This window comes from Palaemon carinicauda, chromosome 35, assembly GCF_036898095.1.
Source record: "Palaemon carinicauda isolate YSFRI2023 chromosome 35, ASM3689809v2, whole genome shotgun sequence".
Lineage (NCBI taxonomy): Eukaryota > Metazoa > Arthropoda > Malacostraca > Decapoda > Palaemonidae > Palaemon > Palaemon carinicauda.
The window spans coordinates 9,203,111-9,223,766 of NC_090759.1; the positions used below are offsets into that span (position 1 = coordinate 9,203,111).

Here is a 20,656-nt window from a genome sequence, read left to right on the forward strand (position 1 = left end):
GACATTTCTATTCAAGGGTAAGTGTCGACATTTAAACAGCCTCAAGAGAGAGCAACAACATGAACATCAGGAGAGTTTCATAGAAATAATTTATGAAGAACTGCTAATGAATAAAGCTTCATTTTCTACAGAAGGTCCTCAACTTGCAAACATTCAGAAATACAAACACAAATTCAACTGAAATCATAAATCTCAAATATTGTACCGTTAGTTACTATAATAAGATAAAGAAATGTTGTAATAAAACAATATTATATCATTTAATACAATAAACAAAACATTTGCAATAACCTGATGTTTATTCCAAATGAAACAGGACTATTTGTTGACTTTTGTAGCTGGAAATTGTAGGCATTAGAGTCAGGTTAGACTTATCCTAGGCCAAAATTTGACTTACAAACTACTTCTTGGAACCTCTTAAATTTGTAAATTGAGGATCTTTTGTATTTCCAATGCCATAAATGATGAAATTATAGATTTCATCAGAAATACACATGGAAACAATTCTAAAATAAAAAAAAACTTGGATGGAAGAGTAATTGGATAACTTACCACATGAACTCCATAATGAATATGCGCAGCGGTAGCCAAGCTACTTAAGACCAACAGTGTTGCCATTTCAAGGGAAGGAATAATCCAGACAACAACTACAGCCAGTCCTAAAGGAGCCATAAGCCAATTCAGCAACTCGCAGCGAGTGCTGCTCATTTGTGACACAATTAGTCGACACTGGAAAAAAGTACAATAATATGCTTCAGTCTAATTAACAAAAATATTAGCTGAAGGAACATAGAGAGTAAAGGTCCCCTTTTTGTTTTGTTTCATTGTTGGTGTCGGCTACCCCCCAAAATTGGGGGAAGTGCCTTGGTATATAGATAGATAGATAGATTAACTTTTTTAAATACATATTCTTCAGCTTAAGTTAGTTCAGGTAAGAACAAAGCAAACAGTTTCAAAGAGCCTACTTTAAAATTCCCGAGTTTTAACAATACTGTACAGTAAATACATTAACATAATTATATATATAAAAAAAAATTCATACAAACTCATTAATAGTACTGAGCCAAAAGTGAAAAGTAATGCTCCAAAGCACACCAATTTATTTTTCTTAAGAAGTGATTGCTAGCACCAATACACTTGTTAACCAGTAGGTAGCAGTAATTGACTTGATTTCCTCTATGGCCTAGATTAGGAATATATATAAAAAAGCATCCATTTGAGATGATTTAATAATAATAATATAGTTTTGTTTCAGCAAATTAATTTGTTCATTGCATACCAATCAAATAAAACAAGCCAAAATTACTATTTAGGAGGAAATAAAGATCACTGCCTTAGTCAAGGATCAATGGATGTAATAAGTCTCAGAATATATCAGGAATCAAGTGTAAAACAAACTAATAGCATAAAGTAGACGATTTCCTCTTTTTTCAATATATTTTTTCAGGAGCAAAGAACAACTAACCATTCAGGCAAGTCACAGATGTTTATAAACCAAGAAGCCCATCTGTCTTGATCATGAATGTGATCAAACAAGTAGGTTAGGAGGAACAAGAGCGCAATACTCATCTAACATCCATAACACTTGACTAATGATCCTAGTTAGTTCCTTGGTATATAATATCTAAGAGGTAAAGATAGTAGTCATAAATTGACATCTATTTACAGTATTTCTCTTGAATATATTTTAGCTAATTTCTATTTACATTTTGAAAAAAATGCTGCATTATTTTCAGAAACAATCAAATAATCATCCAAAAAGACCAACAGAAGACTATAGATACTGGTTTCCTCTGCCTATAGGAAGAAACAAAAGTAAATCAGGGATTCTTGCCACTTAAGTCTCTGGATATCTTACATTGTACCCTACATTGATGGTTGCTAAGTCTGGAATAGCAAAAATAATAAAAGTCCCGAGTGACAGCATTCTGGGTCTCAACAACAAAATCAGGGGCAAACAACCAACCCTTGGTATAGCTGACATTATCAGAAGGAATGTTATTCTTTATTAGCCAAAAAGAACGAAAACAGCAAAGAGTAAGGGATTCTTCGCTCCATTGTTTTGTACTACAAAGGACTAAGACAAGGCCCCATTATGAGTAATATTCATTCTATGAAGTAGACTGCTTAATGTGACACCATCAAGCTTTCTCTTCATCTCTTGATTAGAGATTGAAATCTTCTCAAGGTGAGAATGATTATGTCACAATCACAGGAAATTAGGCACAAAGACGGTAATCATCCATCCCGCTAACATACAATTAGAACTTTATTTATCTAGATATTACTTCAAAAAATTGTTGCATTGAGGAAAAAATAAGGCTCATTCAGGGGATAGTTTTCCATAATGGTAACAACCATGGGTGATCCAGCACTTGAAGCAGATCATGGTACCGATCCTACTAGTGCTATAAAGGATAAATTACAGTAATGTCATACTAGAATGGCTGGAGGCTCGAATTTTACAAAGATTTGTTGGATAAACCTGGAACGATCTAAGGCTTTCAGATAGAGATTTTCCCAACTGTGAACCATCACACCATGCCTATAAATGGGACAGCATGATAGGTGCAGGAATATAGGATGCTGGGGTTTGATTAGAAATACCCTCTGTTGAAGACAACATCTGACAAGGCTGAGTCAGGCAGCCTTGGATACACAAGAATTTGGAGTACTGTGTTACAAGAAGGTAAAGTTGTTAGGAGTACCCATAGAATGGTTGTATATTTTTGGAGAGCCTTTGCCTAAATTCCAAGCCAATCATCTAACAGGATGTTTCTCAATATTGTAGCAAGATTCAAGTTGAACTTAATACTGAAAAGAGGAAAAGGAAAAAAGGGAAAGTCAAAGTAGCAGGAGTACTGGCAGTAAATGGGTGAGTGCAGCCTGACCAAGAAGATTGTTGCCAACAAAGGAAAACACTTCCTCTCAGCATAGTACCCTGGATGTGGAAAAGACAATTCAAGTGTGAACCAAAAATTGCATGAAAAAAAAAACAGCACCATGTCAATTGGGAGGCTAAGCAAAGTTGACATATCAGAAATTAAGAGTGAGCCACATGTCAGTTAAGAGCTATAGTTGGTGATCTGACAATGGGCTATGAGCTGAGATGACACATCATACAAAATATTGTTCCACCAGTCACTTAAGTACCAAAGAAAATTACCCCGAAGTAGATAAAGAAAGCAAATATTAGAAAAGACTACCAAACCAAGACTAAGGAGAATAATTATTGCAGAAAATTATAAAGCAGCATAACAATGGTTACCCCTAGCTATGAGCAAATCTTAAGAATAAACAAATCCAAGAAAAGGAATATGAGGATATAAGAATCAATCTCTGAAATTAAACAATTTACTTATGTGACAACTTAATCAGCTAATTAAATAAGAATAACAATCTCCATCTTCATCTCTCCTCCTATGCATACTGACGCCAAGGGCCTCTGTTAGATTTCCCCAGTCACCTCTATCTTGAGCTTTCAATTCAATAATTCTTCATTCATAATCTACTTCACACTTTATGGTTCCCAGCAATGTACGTCTGGGTCTTCCAACTCTTCTAGTGTCTTGTTGAAATTAGTTAAATGTTTGGTGAACTAATCTCTCCTGTGGAATACAAAGAGCATGCCCAAACCATCTTCAACTACCAGTCAACATGATCTCATTCACATATCCCACTCGAGTAATCTCTCTTATAGTTTCATTTCTAATCCTGTCCTGCCATTTAACTCGCAATATTCTTTTGAAGGCTTTGTTCTCAAATCTACTAAATCTGTTGGAGATTGTTTCATATTGTAACATCGTCGTCGTCGTCCACTCGTGTCCGAGTATTGGGTTCTGTCGTTAGCCATCAGCCTCCTATCTGTGGGGTGGGTGCTTATGCCTGATGTGGCTGTTAAGTCCCAGTCTGTTGTGGAAGAGTCGCGGACAGTGTTCACATGGGAGGGTAGGTGGTGGGCGGGGCTGTTCTAATCGCTCTCTCCTTCTTCTCCTCTTAGCCTCCTCATTTTGTCTCCTCCTCTCCTCGAAGTCCACGGTGCCATGGTGTACTGTACTCCTCCAGGTTTTCCTGTCCCTGGCTGTTTCTTCCCATGAGGAAGGATCGATGTCAGTTAGAGCCAGGGTGCGCTTTAGTTAATCTTTATAGCGCATTTTCGGGGCTCCTCGTGGTCTGGTGCCCTGGGTCAGTTCTCCGTAGAATATTTTCTTTGGGAGCCTAGATGGATCCATCCTATGCACGTGTCCTATCCAGCGGAGGCGGATGATGGTGGCCTCCACGCTGGTCAGCGAGGCACGTTCTAAGACTTCAATGTTGGTGGTGTGGCTTTCCCAGGGGATTTTCAAGATCTGCCTCAGTTTCATTTGTTGGAAGCGTTCTAGGATTTTAATATCGTTTCTATATAGCGTCCATGTTTCACATGCATACAGGAGCGTGGAGAGGACTACTGCCCTGAACACCATTATTTTGGTGGTCATTGTCAGTGCGTGGTTGTTAAATACGCGGCAGTTGAGTCGGCCAAAGCCCTGATCCTGTTCTCCACGTCCTTTTTGCTTGTGGGAGCTGATGTTAGGATGCTCCCTAGGTAGGAGAACTGGTCCACCTGTTCTAACGGTTGGTCATTCACTGTGGTATTGAAGTTGGGGAGCATCAGTCCTGGTGGATGTTGGACGAGGGTCTTGGTTTTGTCTGAGTTGACTTGCATCCCAAAACGTTCGTAGGCAGAGTTGTATGCATCAGCTAACGACTGCAGGTCCTCTGCCGTCTGACCTGGGGTGGCATTGTCGTCAGCATACTGCAGTTCTTCGCTAAACTGACATATAGGCTGATTTTTATATGTAATTTCAGATTTGATTTACAAATTTTACTTAACCTAGCCATTGTCTGATTTGCATTTTTCAATCTTTCATTAGCCTCCAATTCTAAAGAACCTGTATTAAAAATTATAGTACCTAAATACATAAATGATTCTACCCCAAGAATCCTTTCTCCTTCCAATGATATTTCATCTTCCATTGCATACTCCGTTCTCATCATCTCTGTCTTCCTCCTATTTATCTTGAGCCCAACATCCTGTGATATTTTATGCATTCTGGTAAGCAAGCATTGCAAATCCTGCGGTGTTCTGCTAATAAACAGATTTTGAGCAAAGCGAAAAATCTAGTTTTGGGTGAGATAGCCATGTCGTTCTGGTGGAAGGTTCCTTCAGTAGCTTCCTAGGGAATTAAACTAAAGGTCTCCAGAATTCTAACTTCTGGCGCGAATATCTTTAAAGTTGCCTTTTAGGATATCGCATAATAACGGGACGTATTCTTGACACCCCACATAGCTATCTGCACCCCACATAGCGTTTACGCTTCGAGGGGGAAGTTGGTGGCAAGATATGGGAGGAGCCATCTTGGATGATGTAGCATCCGCCCGCCATTTCATTCCTTTTCGCTGTAGCGTCCTGACCAGGTGTTTTTTCCCAGTTCTTTCGCTATATCGGTTATCATGTCGCAATCTTCAGCTTTTTCTCCCTCTGGAAAGTTGAGTATTCACCTCCTTTATCGTATAAATGCAGCTCTAGCCATAAAGTAATGTTTTTCCCGAAATAAATAGGGATTTGCTTTTGTGGCAGAGCGCTTACCTAGACCGGAGGCGTCTCGGCGCTGTCGTTTGCCACGCATGCTTTATTTAGTTACCCAGAACGACTGTCCCGATCTCATAGCTTCTGTCGTATTAGCTATTTAGTCTTCATTGCTAGGAATTAGGACAACATGATGAACATACTCTAGGTCAGCTAATTTCCTATTACCAATCCAGTACAATCCTTCACCACCACCTCCAACTGATCTACACATTACAAAATCCATGAAGTTGAACAACAGAGATGACAACATATTCCCTTGGAGTACTCCACTGTTCACTAAAAATTAATTTGATAGGACTCCACTAATGTTAACTTTGTAAGTGCTATGATATTTGTTCAATAGCATAGCACTTGCAAAGTTGTACTGACCAAATTTTCCTTTTAAGTCATACAGTATTGTGCAACAATGCATAGAATATAGAAATCCACTTTTGATGGCATTTTTGGACTATAAAAAAAAGCTTTTGTCATTGTGCACCGGCCAAATATGTGAATTTGATTAAGTCTGTTCACAATAACAAAAGCTTTTTTTATAGTCCACAAATGCCATCAAAGGAGGACTTCTATATTCTATGCATTGTTGCACAATACTGTGTGTCTTAAAAGGAAAATTTGGTCAGTACAATTTTTACCTTTTCTAAATCCTAGTATTTCATCTCTCAGCTTTTCAACAATCTTTCTCTAAAGTCTCTTTAGAATAAGTATATTATACATTCTCATGACAACTGACATAAGTGTGATGCCTCTGTAATTATTGCAATCAGTCAGGTCTCCTATTTTTGTCATTTTCATCAACACTCCTACCACCCACTCATCAGGTTTTGCTTCTTCATGCCACATTCTACAAGATAATCTTGTAAGTATTCTGGGAGTCACTTCATTTTCAGCCAATATCATCTCAGCAGTTATTCCAGCATAACCAGGGACTTTCCATCTCCTGAGCTTTTTAATGATAGGTTTGACTTCAAACACACTGAATTCATTCATGGGCACATTAAGGTCTTTGCTTCAGATGTATCAATCAAATTATTCCCTTCATATCTCCTCTTCATGACCTCACTAAAATGTTCCATCCAACATTGCCTTTCTTCCTCTTCAGTTATAACAGATCCATATATCTTTTTGATGGGTATATGCTTCTTCTTTGGCCTAATAGAGATTTCAATAATAATTCTATGAGCAATTCTTACACCACAGCCGCTCCCTGAATTCACAGCTTTGTCAGCCTCATCTGCTTTCCTGTCTAAATATTCTCTCCAGTTATTACTGTTTTTTTTTTCCTCATCATCAACACTTGAATATTTAGCATGCTCTGCCATTACTTCCTCAACAAACTTTCAACAATCAATTTCTGACTTTGTCTCTTTTTTTATAGTATCCCATGTATCATTTGATATCCATGGCTTTCTCCTAGTAACTACATGTCCCAAAACTTCACTAACAACCGACTGATATATGTTCTTACCATTCTTCATTAACTGTCTGCTCTTTGTATCTTCAAGTGTCTAACACTGCAAATTAATTCCTACATTCAATTGCAAATGCTCTGTGCTCATCTCCTAGAGGCTTTTTTGTATCAAACCTAGGTAATCATCTAAATTTCTGTTGGGTGATTTCAGTTTTAATTTCAGTGTGGCAATGGAGTTGGTGATCATTACCAATATCTGCACCTCTATTGCTTCTTACATTTCTCAGTTCTCTTTCTCTCTTTATTATGACTATGTGTATATCTGTGGATGTCCTTGAGCTGGAAAAGAGTACCTCTGATGACAAGATTGTTTGTTGAACAGAAACCCATATGTGTTCCATTTTCATTTGTAACTCTGACAAGACCTTCAACCATTCTCTATACCTTGATTATTCCTTCCAACTTTAGCACTGAAGTCACCAATAACAATTTTCATATCTCTCTCTGGGATCTCATTTATTATACTCTGCAGTTCTTCATAATATTCATCTTCTTTTCTTCAGGGGAATCATTTGTTGGTGGACAACAAACTATAATATTCATATTGCACTGCTTGGATTTAAACTTTGCAAGTCACAATCTACTATTTACAGCTCTCTACTCAGTTAATGCATTTTCTGCTCTTGGTGTTATCATTATTCCTACCCCTTCTCTTCCAACTCCATCTATTCTTCCTAAATAGATATATATTTTGCCTTGGACTAAGGTTTCCTTAAAAATCCCATTACAACGTGTTTCACTTGGGGCCAAGACATCCAAACTATATTTCATAAATTCATTCTCCACTTGCTGTAACTTCCCAATCTGATTTATGGTTCTAACATTCCCATAACCAATTTTCAATATCTCTTTAGTATTTATAAACCAGGAGCTTATTATCAACCTGCTATGCCCGGGGCTTGAGGCCATTCCATCATTTTCTCTTTCCATTGACTGACTAAATCCATAAAGGATTCATTGGTTATTCTTCAAAGGAAATCGAGTTCCTTGTGATGCGCAGTGCCTATCTAAGACAAGTGACCCCTGCCGGTCCATACTAATTCCAATGAGATCATACCCCAGTCATCAGCAGTAGAAGCCGAAAAGACAGTTTTTCTATCGCCTTAAACCCAATCCGTCACCTTACTGCCAGTGACTTTCAGATTTAGGGGGACATTTCCTCCACACCCCTAGTTCTCATTACTCCACCAGGTTGCTCATCCTCTTATATGACTATTGGCAAACATGGATTGCTAAGATATATTGCCTAGCACAGTATAATAATAACTAATAACAATAAGTATGGGCGAATAAGTAATCCAACAGTAAAAATGGAAATCTTCTGAAGAAAATACTGTACTCCATTAGAAGATGGCAGATTCAAGATGAACTAAGAACAGATTCCATACTTACATGTAAGTCTGACTGACTATCTTTTGCCTGAAAAAGGATTTATGAATCTGGGATGTCTGAGACAAAAATACTCTAATATGCAATATAAATAATGGGATTCTGACAGATAATTCAATTCAATACTGCAACAAGACATAAAATGCCAATTAGTTTTTTTAATCTACCTTTGCTAATGATCTTTCAATTGTATCAAGTATATACTATTCTTTCTTCTATTGCAATGCACCTCTCAGCAATCAAGCAAGACATATTAGTGATAAGATGTTTGGCAACTTTCCGAGTAAATATTTATTTCTACATTATAAAGTAGAAAAATTTATCTCTTTCAATTCTTAAGTTTTCTTAGACATGTTGTTTCCTTACTCACAACCTTCTTTACAACCCATTACTGCCACCAAAGACTTGCCAAGACAACTCCACTTTTTCCCTTATAGCACTTGGACATGTTAAGTAGGGAGATAATGCATGTTATTCATATCTGTATACAGCACAATACTGCATTCAACCTCATAACTTACGTAATGCATCACATGGCCACTTAACAAACACCTCTTTCCACTTTGCTTCCTTTTTCATCAAGATCATGAATGCTTTAATGTTAGCATTTTTATCTTCTGCATGAACTACTATCAGGTCTAACTCCCCAGTTCTGTCTCTTTAAGGTCTGGCCCTTCCTATATGTTTCTGTCGGGTTACCTTCATATCTACAGCTTTTCAGAACAGATGTCAGATGTTCCTCATTTCTTCTCATCATACGTCCAAATCATCTGGCCAACATAATCTTTTGTAGAAAAACCTTTGGTATTGCATCAAGTTTACAACCTCTCTATTATCCAATATCCCTGTAACTTAATCTACATATAATTACAGATCATTTGTTTAAAATCTCATTAGTAACAAAAATTCTTAAAATAACTGCAGTACAGTACATGCAATAAAAAGGACTTACATTAACGTTGGCATAAATAGTCCCAACCATGTACATAAACATGCGTGGATCCCTGTTGATAATATCCGAAGGGGACTGGAACACCCAGACAGTGCATAAAATGAAACATAAAATGGGACACACTAAGGGTCTTGAAGCCTCCCACAGCCCAAGCATCTTCCCAGTCTTATCTCTGTATGACCTGTAATAAGACAAAGAAAACATGCCTTTCATAAAGGTAATGCTGTTACACTATCAAATTCAATTTTCATATATATTTTAGTAGAGCACAAACACTTTTTAATAATAAAATCCATCACTTTAATTAATACCTGATGGTCATAACACTTCTCTCTCAAAGTCTGGTTTTCTATACAGGTATACCCTAAAACTATATTTCCTATTTTCTTTCAACAAGCTTAGGCCTCTGGTATAATATTGAGATAGGTAATGGCAATAACCTTAGTTTGGGTACACCTCAGCCCCTTTGTCATTTCAGTCTCAAGGTTGAAACTAAAACCATATCCTCTTTACATCATAAGTCAGTGGGCAGGCGGGAATATGTACTGCATATAACACCAGACGAGTCTAAAAATTATAGATTTTATCATTGAAATTCTTATTATTTTCATGAAACTCCCCTGATGTCCTAGAAGTTGATTCCCATGCGCTGATGAAGGTGGGTAAGTGAAGAAAAGTGATAGAAAATGTAGTCCAAAACTAATAAACTTATCTAGAACTTCAGACTCTTCTCTTGGCCTAGTACCATGGTTACCAATCGTCAGTGAATAAGGTGTTATAAAGCGAGCTTCCAGATTGCACTCCAAAATACAACACCTCTATTGAACTACACACTTTAAAATACTATCCAACATCATGTATTTTCAAAAGACAAAATTAATATTACAATCCAAAAAATGTTATTTTGATAATAAAATAAATTTTTGAATATACTTACCCGGTGATTATAATAGCTGCAACTCTGTTGCTCGACAGAAAACTCTAAGGTAAAATTCGCCAGCGATCGCTACACAGGTTGCGGGTGTGCCCAACAGCGCCATCTGTCGTCCAGATACCCAGTACTCAATGTAAACAAAGAACTCAATTTTCTCCTCGTCCCACTGTGTCTCTATTGGGGAGGAAGGGAGGGTCCTTTAATTTATAATCACCGGGTAAGTATATTAAAAAATTTATTTTATTATCAAAATAACATTTTTCAATATTTAACTTAGCCGGTGATTATAATAGCTGATTCACACCCAGGGGGGTGGGTAGAGACCAGCAAAATATGTTTACATTATTATGAGCTAAGAATTTTTATTTCATTTTAGAAGTTATCAAAATAACAAAAACAAAATAAATAGGTACCTGGTAAGGAAGTCGACTTGAACAATTACTCTGCCTTTTTAAGTACGTCTTCCTTACGGAGCCTCGCGATCCTCTTAGGATGCTGATCGACCCCTAGGATCTGAAGTATCAAGGGTTGCAACCCATACAACAGGACCTCATCAAAACCCCTAATCTAGGCGCTTCTCAAGAAATGACTTTGACCACCCGCCAAATCAACCAGGATGCGAAAGGCTTCTTAGCCTTCCGGACAACCCAAAAACAACAATAAAAACATTTCAAGAGAAAGATTAAAAAGGTTATGGAATTAGGGAATTGTAGTGGTTGAGCCCTCACCCACTACTGCACTCGCTGCTACGAATGGTCCCAGAGTGTAGCAGTCCTCGTAAAGAGACTGGACATCCTTAAGATAAAAAGACGCGAACACTGACTTGCTTCTCCAATAGGTTGCGTCCATTATACTTCGCAGAGATCTATTTTGTTTAAAGCCCACGGAAGTTGCGACAGCTCTAACTTCGTGTGTCCTTACCTTCAGCAAAGCTTGGTCTTCCTCACTCAGATGGGAATGAGCTTCTCGTATTAACAGTCTGATAAAATAGGATAAAGCATTCTTTAACATAGGCAAAGATGGTTTCTTAACTGAACACCATAAAGCTTCAGACAGGCCTCGTAAAGGTTTAGTTCGTTTTAAATAGAACTTAAGAGCTCTCACAGGGCATAAGACTCTTTCTAGTTCATTTCCAACCATATTCGATAAGCTTGGAATATCGAACGATTTCGGCCAAGGTCGAGAAGGCAGCTCGTTTTTGGCTAGAAAACCAAGTTGTAGAGAACATGTAGCCGTTTCAGATGAAAATCCGATGTTCTTGCTGAAGGCATGAATCTCACTGACTCTTTTAGCTGTGGCTAAGCATACCAGGAAAAGAGTCTTTAAGGTGAGATCTTTTAGGGAGGCTGATTGTAGCGGCTCGAACCTGTCTGACATGAGGAATCTTAGTACCACGTCTAAATTCCAACCAGGTGTAACCAAACGACGCTCCTTCGTGGTCTCAAAAGACTTAAGGAGGTCCTGTATATCTTTATTGTTGGACAGATCTAAGCCTCTGTGACGGAAGACTGATGCCAACATGCTTCTGTAACCCTTGATAGTGGGAGCTGAAAGAGATCGTTCTTTCCTCAGGTATAAGAGGAAGTCAGCTATTTGGGTTACAGAGGTACTGGTCAAGGATACAGATACTGACTTGCACCAGTTTCGGAAGACTTCCCACTTCGATTGGTAGACTCTAAGGGTGGATGTTCTCCTTGCTCTAGCAATCGCTCTGGCTGCCTCCTTCGAAAAGCCTCTAGCTCTCGAGAGTCTTTCGATAGTCTGAAGGCAGTCAGACGAAGAGCGTGGAGGCCTTGGTGTACCTTCTTTACGTGTGGCTGACGTAGAAGGTCCACCCTTAGAGGAAGAGTTCTGGGAACGTCTACTAGCCATCGAAGTACCTCGGTGAACCATTCTCTCGCGGGCCAGAGGGGAGCAACTAGCGTCAACCTTGTCCCTTCGTGAGAGGCGAACTTCTGCAGTACCTTGTTGACAATCTTGAACGGAGGGAATGCATATAGGTCTAGATGTGACCAATCTAGGAGAAAGGCATCTATATGAACTGCTGCTGGGTCCGGGATTGGTGAGCAATATATTGGGAGCCTCTTGGTCATCGAGGTTGCGAAGAGATCTATGGTTGGCTGGCCCCAGGTGGCCCAAAGTCTCTTGCATACATCCTTGTGGAGGGTCCATTCTGTTGGAATGATTTGTCCCTTCCGACTGAGACAATCTGCCATGACATTCAAGTTGCCTTGGATGAACCTCGTTACTAGCGAAATGTTTAGACCTTTTGACCAGGTGAGGAGGTCCCTTGCGATCTCGTACAACGTCAGTGAGTGGGTCCCTCCTTGCTTGGAGATGTACGCCAAAGCCGTGGTGTTGTCCGAGTTCACCTCCACCACTTTGCCTTGAAGGAGAGACTTGAAGCTTTTCAAGGCCAGATGTACTGCCAGTAGCTCCTTGCAGTTGATATGCATTGTCCTTTGACTCGAGTTCCATATTCCCGAACATTCCCGACCGTCTAATGTCGCGCCCCAGCCTACGTCCGATGCGTCCGAGAAGAGAACGTGGTTGGGAGTCTGAACAGCCAGGGGAAGACCCTCTCTTAGGCTGATATTGTCCTTCCACCAAGTCAGACAAGTCTTTATCTTTTCGGAAATCGGGATCGAGACCGCTTCTAGCGTCTTGTCCTTTTTCCAGTGAAAAGCTAGATGGTATTGAAGAGGACGGAGGTGTAGTTTTCCTAGTGACACAAATTGTTCCACGGATGACAGCGTCCCTACCAGACTCATCCACAGCCTGACTGAGCAGCGTTCCTTCTACAGGGCTTGATCTATTCTGGGGGCTGATCGTCTTGTTGTTCAGCAACGTCCTCATCAGAGGGTTCCTCATCCGAAAACTGATGAGGAAACGGCAACGGAGTGGGCAACGTCTGGCTCGCTGAGTCCGGTCGCATTGGTGGATGCGTGACGGAGCCGGACGCAATATCATGGAACTGCTGCACAGTCTGTGAACTGTCAACAACCATGGGTGCGCGAGGAAGCAAAGCGTCAACCCGAGACTGTCTAGACCGTCTGGGTTGTGCAGTCAACACCCTACCGGGTTGCTGAGGTTGACGCACTGCGTCAAAACAAGTCACCTCTGCTGGTTGTTGAACGTCCTGAACGTCAACAACCACCTCCGAGCGTTGCTTAACGTCAACGTGCGGCTGGCAACCCACACTGGGTCGCATCGGTGGAGGAACCACCTCAACTGGCAGACGCGAGTAGGTTACCTCAGCGTCAACAGGGCGCACAACCGACCGGTTGGAAGGTTGTTGGCCAGAAGGTTCGGTAGTAACCTTCTCCGCATTAAAGTCCTCTATCAAGGACGCAAGCTTGGACTGCATGTCTTGCAGCAAAGCCCATTTAGGGTCTACAGGAGCAGGTGTGGCAACAGACGGGGTTAGCGACTGAGGCGGTACCGTTTACCATCCCTGAAAGCCTTGTTATGCGTGACATAATTGTACAGCAAAACTTCAAAAGGCTCGAAAACAGCTGTGAAGTTGACCTGTAAACAACTTGGAGCGTCTCCTGGCCAGGCGCCAGGGAGAGTCTACGAGAATTGAGAAGTCTATCTGGGCAGAGGCATGAACTCCCAAGCCGAGAACTTCTCTCGTGTCATATCAGACTCTCGCTCTATAAACCAGTTTAAAAGAAGGGAAAGCAAAGGCTGTATCCCCCAAACTCCTCCTGGTGAAAAACCAGTCGCCTAGCCAACGTAAAGCTCTCTAGGAGAGCGAGAGAGCACTAGCTTAAAAACAACGGCTTCGAAGTAGCTAGGCCTAGTGTAAGCTCTGACGTTTAGGCGAACGAGGAGCTGCAGTTACAAAAAGATCCGGACAAAGATCCTTAAAAAAAATCATCATGATTTAATTAAAGTCCATAGGAGGCTAAGCAGCTTTAGGCTCCACTCCATCTGACAGAGTCCTCAAGGGAATATCAGTAGTAGGGAGAACAGCAACTTCCTCATCTACAGGAACCTTGTCCGAAAAAAGCTGAGTCTCAAGCAAGGGAGAGACCTACCGTGGTGGCAATGCTTTACAAGCAGAGTCCACACTCACTGGTGCATTAGTAGCGGACCAGAACGCAACGTCATGTAACTGCTTGACAGTCTGTGAACTGTCAACAACTGAACTGTCAACCACAACAGGTGCGTGAGGACGCACAGCGTCCACTCGAGACTGCTTTGACTGCCTAGACTGAGCAGTCAAAACAACTCTAGAATGCGGAGGTTGACGCACAGCGTCAAAACAAGTCAACTCCGATTGTTAGTGAACGTCTTGAACGTCAACAGGAGCATCAGCAAGTGGCCTAACGTCCAAATGCGGCTGAAAAACCACACGAGACCGCATCGAGTGTGGTTCTAAACAACCTGACTGACGTGACTAAGCTACCATGGCTACGCCAACGTCAACAGTAAGCACAAAGGAACGTTAGGTTGGCTGAAAGCCAGGATATCGATGAGATAAACGGCTAGACTCAACGGACTAATCGGCAGAATAGTCTTCCATAAGGGAGGCAAGCATATACTGCATGTCTTGCCATACAACCCATTAAGGATCAACGGAAATGGTTGTGGTAAGAGACGAGGGTAACGTCTGTGACCGCAACACTTTGCCTACAAAAAAAGACTCTCGGAGTCTGTGTTACGCTTTTGTTAGGCGGCGAGCAGTTATCCGATGACTGCATAGGGTCAGAGCTGTCCTAATGGTTGTAACCAGGACGCTGGACCTGTCCTGAAAGGACTGACTTTCGCTTAAGGGCTTCGAAACCTTGTGACAGATTTCTTATGCGAAAAGCCTTCGGATGACGAGGAGAAACAACGTCTCTCTCGTCTTATGGTAGGGGAGATCTTGGTAAGATACACCCGATACCATAGAGGGAAAACGTCTGTTCGTTGGTCAAGGCCTCTCGAACCCATAAGTCGTTTGACATTACTTCTCCCCTGGGCTTGGGAGCATGTAAGAGGTCCCGGACTAGGTGAACGACAGGCACGAACAGACGAACCCTCGGACGCAACACTGTAACACTTTGCGCATATCACTTTATCACTTCGATTTTCTGTTTTGCACTTATTTCACTGAAATCGAAACTTTTACTGATTTCTACCTGAAACACGCAATTCTACCCTTCATTAAAAGGTAGTAATTGCGAAATCAGTCGTATAATGCAAGCTCATTAATACCAGCAAAAAACAGAAAACATATTTTAAGATAAAAAAATCAGTGGCTGGGAAAGAGACTAAACACTAGTTCATATAACTACGTTTTCAATCTCTCACCGCACATAGCCTGGGGACGAGAATAAAAAACCAAAACGTTTTATCCTTCCTCCCCGTACAGCGACTAGGGACGAGAGTAACTCGAGAACAACGATACCCGCTTGAACGGAACGTTTTCTCTCCTCTCTCTCCCTCCGTCTCTATCTCTCTCTCTCTTTCTCTCTTGATTTCGCACCTAAGAGAAGAGCCCAATTATATTTCGTCAAAAAAAAAAAATGTTATTTGACTAAAGGAAAAAACTGAAAGGTTTTTCAATTAAAAAGTTCCTTTAAAATAGAATTTAAAACATTTAAGCTACGAAAGAATGAACAAAACGTCAGAATCGATTTACTCTTACTGCAAAGTGAAACCGTGATACACTCTCTCTCTATCGTAACGATAGAGCGCATGTTGAACGTCCTGAACGTCAACAACTGCGTAGCATAAATAAACTAAACGTTAGTTCATCTTTGAAAACAGTACGAAGACTATCAAAGAAATTCTTTCATAAAATATTACATTTAAAAAGTTTTAAATCCTTAGCTCTTTAAAAGCTAATTACGATATAAAGGGCTCAACGTGATTAACTTCGGTTTCCAAGTTAGGACCGCCTACTCTCAGGAAAGGTCTATATAAACAAAACATTAAAATTATTTTTATATGTTTATAATAAATGGAAAGTTAATCGAAGAGGCCTAATAAAGGCGGAGAGATATAAAATATATAGAGGAAAATCTATAACGTGATATAATTACTAAAAGCCTAAACACACTTCCGTCTAAGGGAAGGGTCGGCCATTTAAAAGTGAAAGAAAGTTTATACTCTCTTTGTCACCATAATTTAATCTATCCAAAACGAGTTCAAGATTTAAGATGAAGATAAAACACCTGCATAGCGAAAGCTCAAAACTAGAATAAAGTACTTCACCAATTAGTTGTGAAAAAACTCCAGTTTAGCAACAGCGAGTAAGTACGTCTTGTCGATAGCTCGACAGAGAGAAAATTGAGTTCTTTGTTTACATTGAGTACTGGGTATCTGGACGACAGATGGCGCTGTTGGGCACACCCGCAACCTGTGTAGCGATCGCTGGCGAATTTTACCTTAGAGTTTTCTGTCGAGCAACAGAGTTGCAGCTATTATAATCACCGGCTAAGTTAAATATTGAAAAAAATAAAATTCTACAGTACCTAAAGCCCAGCAATCTTGAAAAGCAAACCATGTTTCTCCTACATAATACCTGGCCAAAACGGGCTCGGTACGCCTTTGAGAAGACTAAATCTCCCCAAAGAAATATTGCTACAGGAATTAAGAGATGTAGCTGCACTTCTAATATGTGAACATTATCCTTCAAGTGTTTTATCTGACTTCGATCTAATTCCCTGTGAGCTTCGTAACCAAACTTTTAATAAGACATACAATAGTATATTTGAGAAGATGACATTTCAAAACCCTAACCTCACATAGCAAATTACAAAACTTCCCTTGATATGTCTAGTCCTGTCCAAATAACACTTAACCTTTTAGAGGTGGTAGGTTGGCCAGGGCACCACTCACCCGTTTAGATACTGTACTACTGCTAGAGAGTTATGGGGTCTTTTGACTGGCCAGACAGTACTACATTGGATCCTTCTCTCTGGTTATGGTTCATTTTCCCTTTGCCTATACACACACACTGAATAGTCTGGCCTATTCCTTGCATATTCCCCTCTGTCCTACTACACCTGACAACACAGATTACCTAACAATTCTTCTTCACTCATGGGGTTACTGCACTGTAATTGTTCAGTGGCTACTTTCCTCTTGGTAAGGGTAGTAGAGATTCTTTAGCTATGGTAAGCAGCTCTTCTAAGAGGACACTCCAAAATCAAACTATTGTTCCCTAGTCTTGGGTAGAGCCATAACCTCTATACCATGGTCTTCCACTGTCTTGGGTTAGAGTTCTCTTGCTTGAGGGTACACTTGAGCACACACTTCTATCTTATTTCTCTTCCTCTTATTTTGTTAAAGTTTTTATAGTTTACAAAGAAGATATTTATTTTAATGTTGTTACTCTTCCTAAAATATTTTTTCCTTTCTTCCTTTCCTCGCTGGGCTATTTTCCCTGTTGGAGCCCCAGGGCTTATAGCATCCTGCTTTCCCAACTAGGGTTGTAGCTTAGCAAGTAATAATAATAATAATAATAATACAGTAGTAATAATAATTATAATAATAATAATAATAACAACAACAGCAGCCCTCACAGGACAAATAAATCTATTTTGCTGACATATTGCCAAGTTTCTTTTCCGAGGAGAGATTATAAAAAATTGCGGCAATCCCTACATCTTACAAGTATTCTTGGTTTGGAAAGTAAGGGAGAAAAAAATATTTTTTCTCTAAAATCTACATTATATGAAAAAGCTTGTAGTTCACTAATGCATTTAAGCTGATGCTGAAGCCAACAGAAAAAGAAAAAAATGTCTTGGCTGTGAGATCTTTAACAGAACGATCTTTTAAAAGCTCAAAAATGAGAACACTTGAAAAAGAGAAATACCTAGATTCCAATAAAATGTTGTTTATTGGAGGTTTTTAATAACAAAAGTCCCAAATACATTCACAATAATATCAGAAGCATTTATTGTCTGAAATGAGTTTTCTTTCATAAAAAAATTAATATAATCCAAACAAATCCAAATCACTGAAACATTCATGATTTGTACCAATCAAAATAAAGATTCCGGTGTCTTTGATACAAATTATTGGGCGACTTCCTTTTGGAACTAAGATAGATAATCTACAGGACTTCAAAAACCCTGTCTTGGAGAACATGGTGGGCAGTATCGACATGGTTAGATGTAGTTCACATGGGTTTGGATGCATTACCCTCAAAAGCAGACGTCTGAGATTTGTCTCACATAGCAACCCCATTGGACATTCCAAAAAGAGAGGACACAGAACTATAAACCTCTCTCTGCAATTTAAACCAAAAAGATCTACTAAAGTCATCCTGCTGATCGCACACACACTACTTATTTATCACTTGAATCACGGAGAAAAGAGGAAATTTGTACAGATCCAGATATGACCAGTCCTGTAACTGGGCATCCACCTTCCACGCTAAATGATCTGAAACTGGTGAGCAAAATATGTTTACAGTTAGACAACAGCAAAGATACATACATACATATACCAAGGCACTTCCCCCAATTTTGAGGGGTAGCCGACATCAAACAAATGAAACAAAAATGGGGACGTCTCCTCTCTACGCTCCTCCCAGCCTGACGAGGGACTCAACCGAGTTCAGCTGGTACTGCTAGGGTAGTACAGCCCACCCTCCCACATTATCCACCACAGATGAAGCTTCATAATGCTGAATCCCCTACTGCTGCTACCTCCGCGGTCATCCAAGGCACCGGAGGGAAGCAGCAGGGCCTACCGGAACTGCGTCACAATCGCTCGCCATTCATTCCTATTTCTAGCACGCTCTCTTGCCTCTCACATCTATCCTCCTATCACCCAGAGCTTCTTTCAATCCATCCATCCACCCAAACCTTGGCCTTCCTCTTGCACTTCTCCCATCAACTCTTGCATTCATCACCTTCTTTAGCAGACAGCCATTTTCCATTCTCTCAACATGGCCAAACCACCTCAACACATTCATATCCACTCTAGCTGCTAACTCATTTCTTACACCCGTTCTCACCCTCACTACTTCGTTCCTAACCCTATCTACTCGAGATACACCAGCCATACTCCTTAGACACTTCATCTCAAACATATTCAATTTCTGTCTCTCCGTCACTTTCATTCCCCACAACTCCGATCCATACATCACAGTTGGTACAATCACTTTCTCATATAGAACTCTCTTTACATTCATGCCCAACCCTCTATTTTTTACTACTCCCTTAACTGCCCCCAACACTTTGCATCCTTCATTCACTCTCTGCCATACATCTGCTTCCACTCCACCATTTGCTGCAACAACAGACCCCAAGTACTTAAACTGATCCACCTCCTCAAGTAACTCTCCATTCAACATGACATTCAACCTCGCACCACCTTCCCTTCTCGTACATCTCATAACCTTACTATTACCCACATTAACTCTCAACTTCCTTCTCTGACACACCCTTCCAAATTCTGTCACTAATCGGCCAGGCTTCTCTTCTGCGTCTGCAACCAGTACAGTATCATCGGCAAACAACAACTGATTTACCTCCCATTCATGGTCATTCTCGTCTACCCGTTTCAATCCTCGTCCAAGCACTCGACCATTCACCTCTCTCACCACTCCATCAACATACAAGTTAAACAACCACGGTGACATCACACATCCCTGTCTCAGTCCCACTCTCACCGGAAACCAATTGCTCACAGCAAAGATAAAAAAACAAAATATTGGTGCCCTAGGGTCAGTGAACTCATAACTCCTATAACTAACCACTGCCTAAGTGCGGTCGACTAACAACCTAAACAACATTGTTTTCAGGCAGTCCACTGACTGTACTATAGGTTACATTACAGTACTGTACAGTACTAACTCTCATTTTTACCTAATTTTCTTCATAAACTCCTAGATCATCCACAACACTAAAACTTCTAAATATCATTCTGATCTCTTCACAATCCCAAACCCTATCAGGACCCAAACTGTAATGAGCACACCATATCACAGAAATGTAAATGTTAAAAAAAAGTCCTAAAGTATTTTGAGAATGTGAGTCTTGTGTAGAGGCGATTGACTCCATCAGAACTCTTACTGACTGCTGCACTAGAAAAACCTGCCAAAACTTGAGGAGCGAGTCTACGGATAAAATTAGGCCAGGTTAGGTTAGAATCACTGCCTTTAGCATAAGGCTCACTGGTCTTAGACATAACAAATAAAGTAAAACAGGTACAGGTCTTATGAAAGCTCATTTTGATATCAAACCCAGAAACCTTGTTAATAGCTAGACCCATAATCCTCATCATTCCCAATATAATTACCTGACCTAGTCATCTCTGGATTTTCCCCTGAAC

At 40.2% G+C, this 20,656-nt stretch overlaps 1 protein-coding gene across 1 annotated transcript in view; it reads right to left on the reverse strand.

Moving 5' to 3' along the window:
- Positions 1-20,656, reverse strand: part of LOC137627614 (ethanolaminephosphotransferase 1-like) — a 116,529-nt gene that overhangs the window by 15,939 nt on the left and 79,934 nt on the right. The window contains exons 6-7 of the mRNA XM_068358702.1: positions 9,442-9,622; positions 553-729 (exon numbers count right to left, since the gene is read on the reverse strand). Coding sequence (XP_068214803.1) covers positions 553-729; positions 9,442-9,622 — 358 coding nt within the window. The remainder of the gene's footprint in view (positions 1-552; positions 730-9,441; positions 9,623-20,656) is intronic.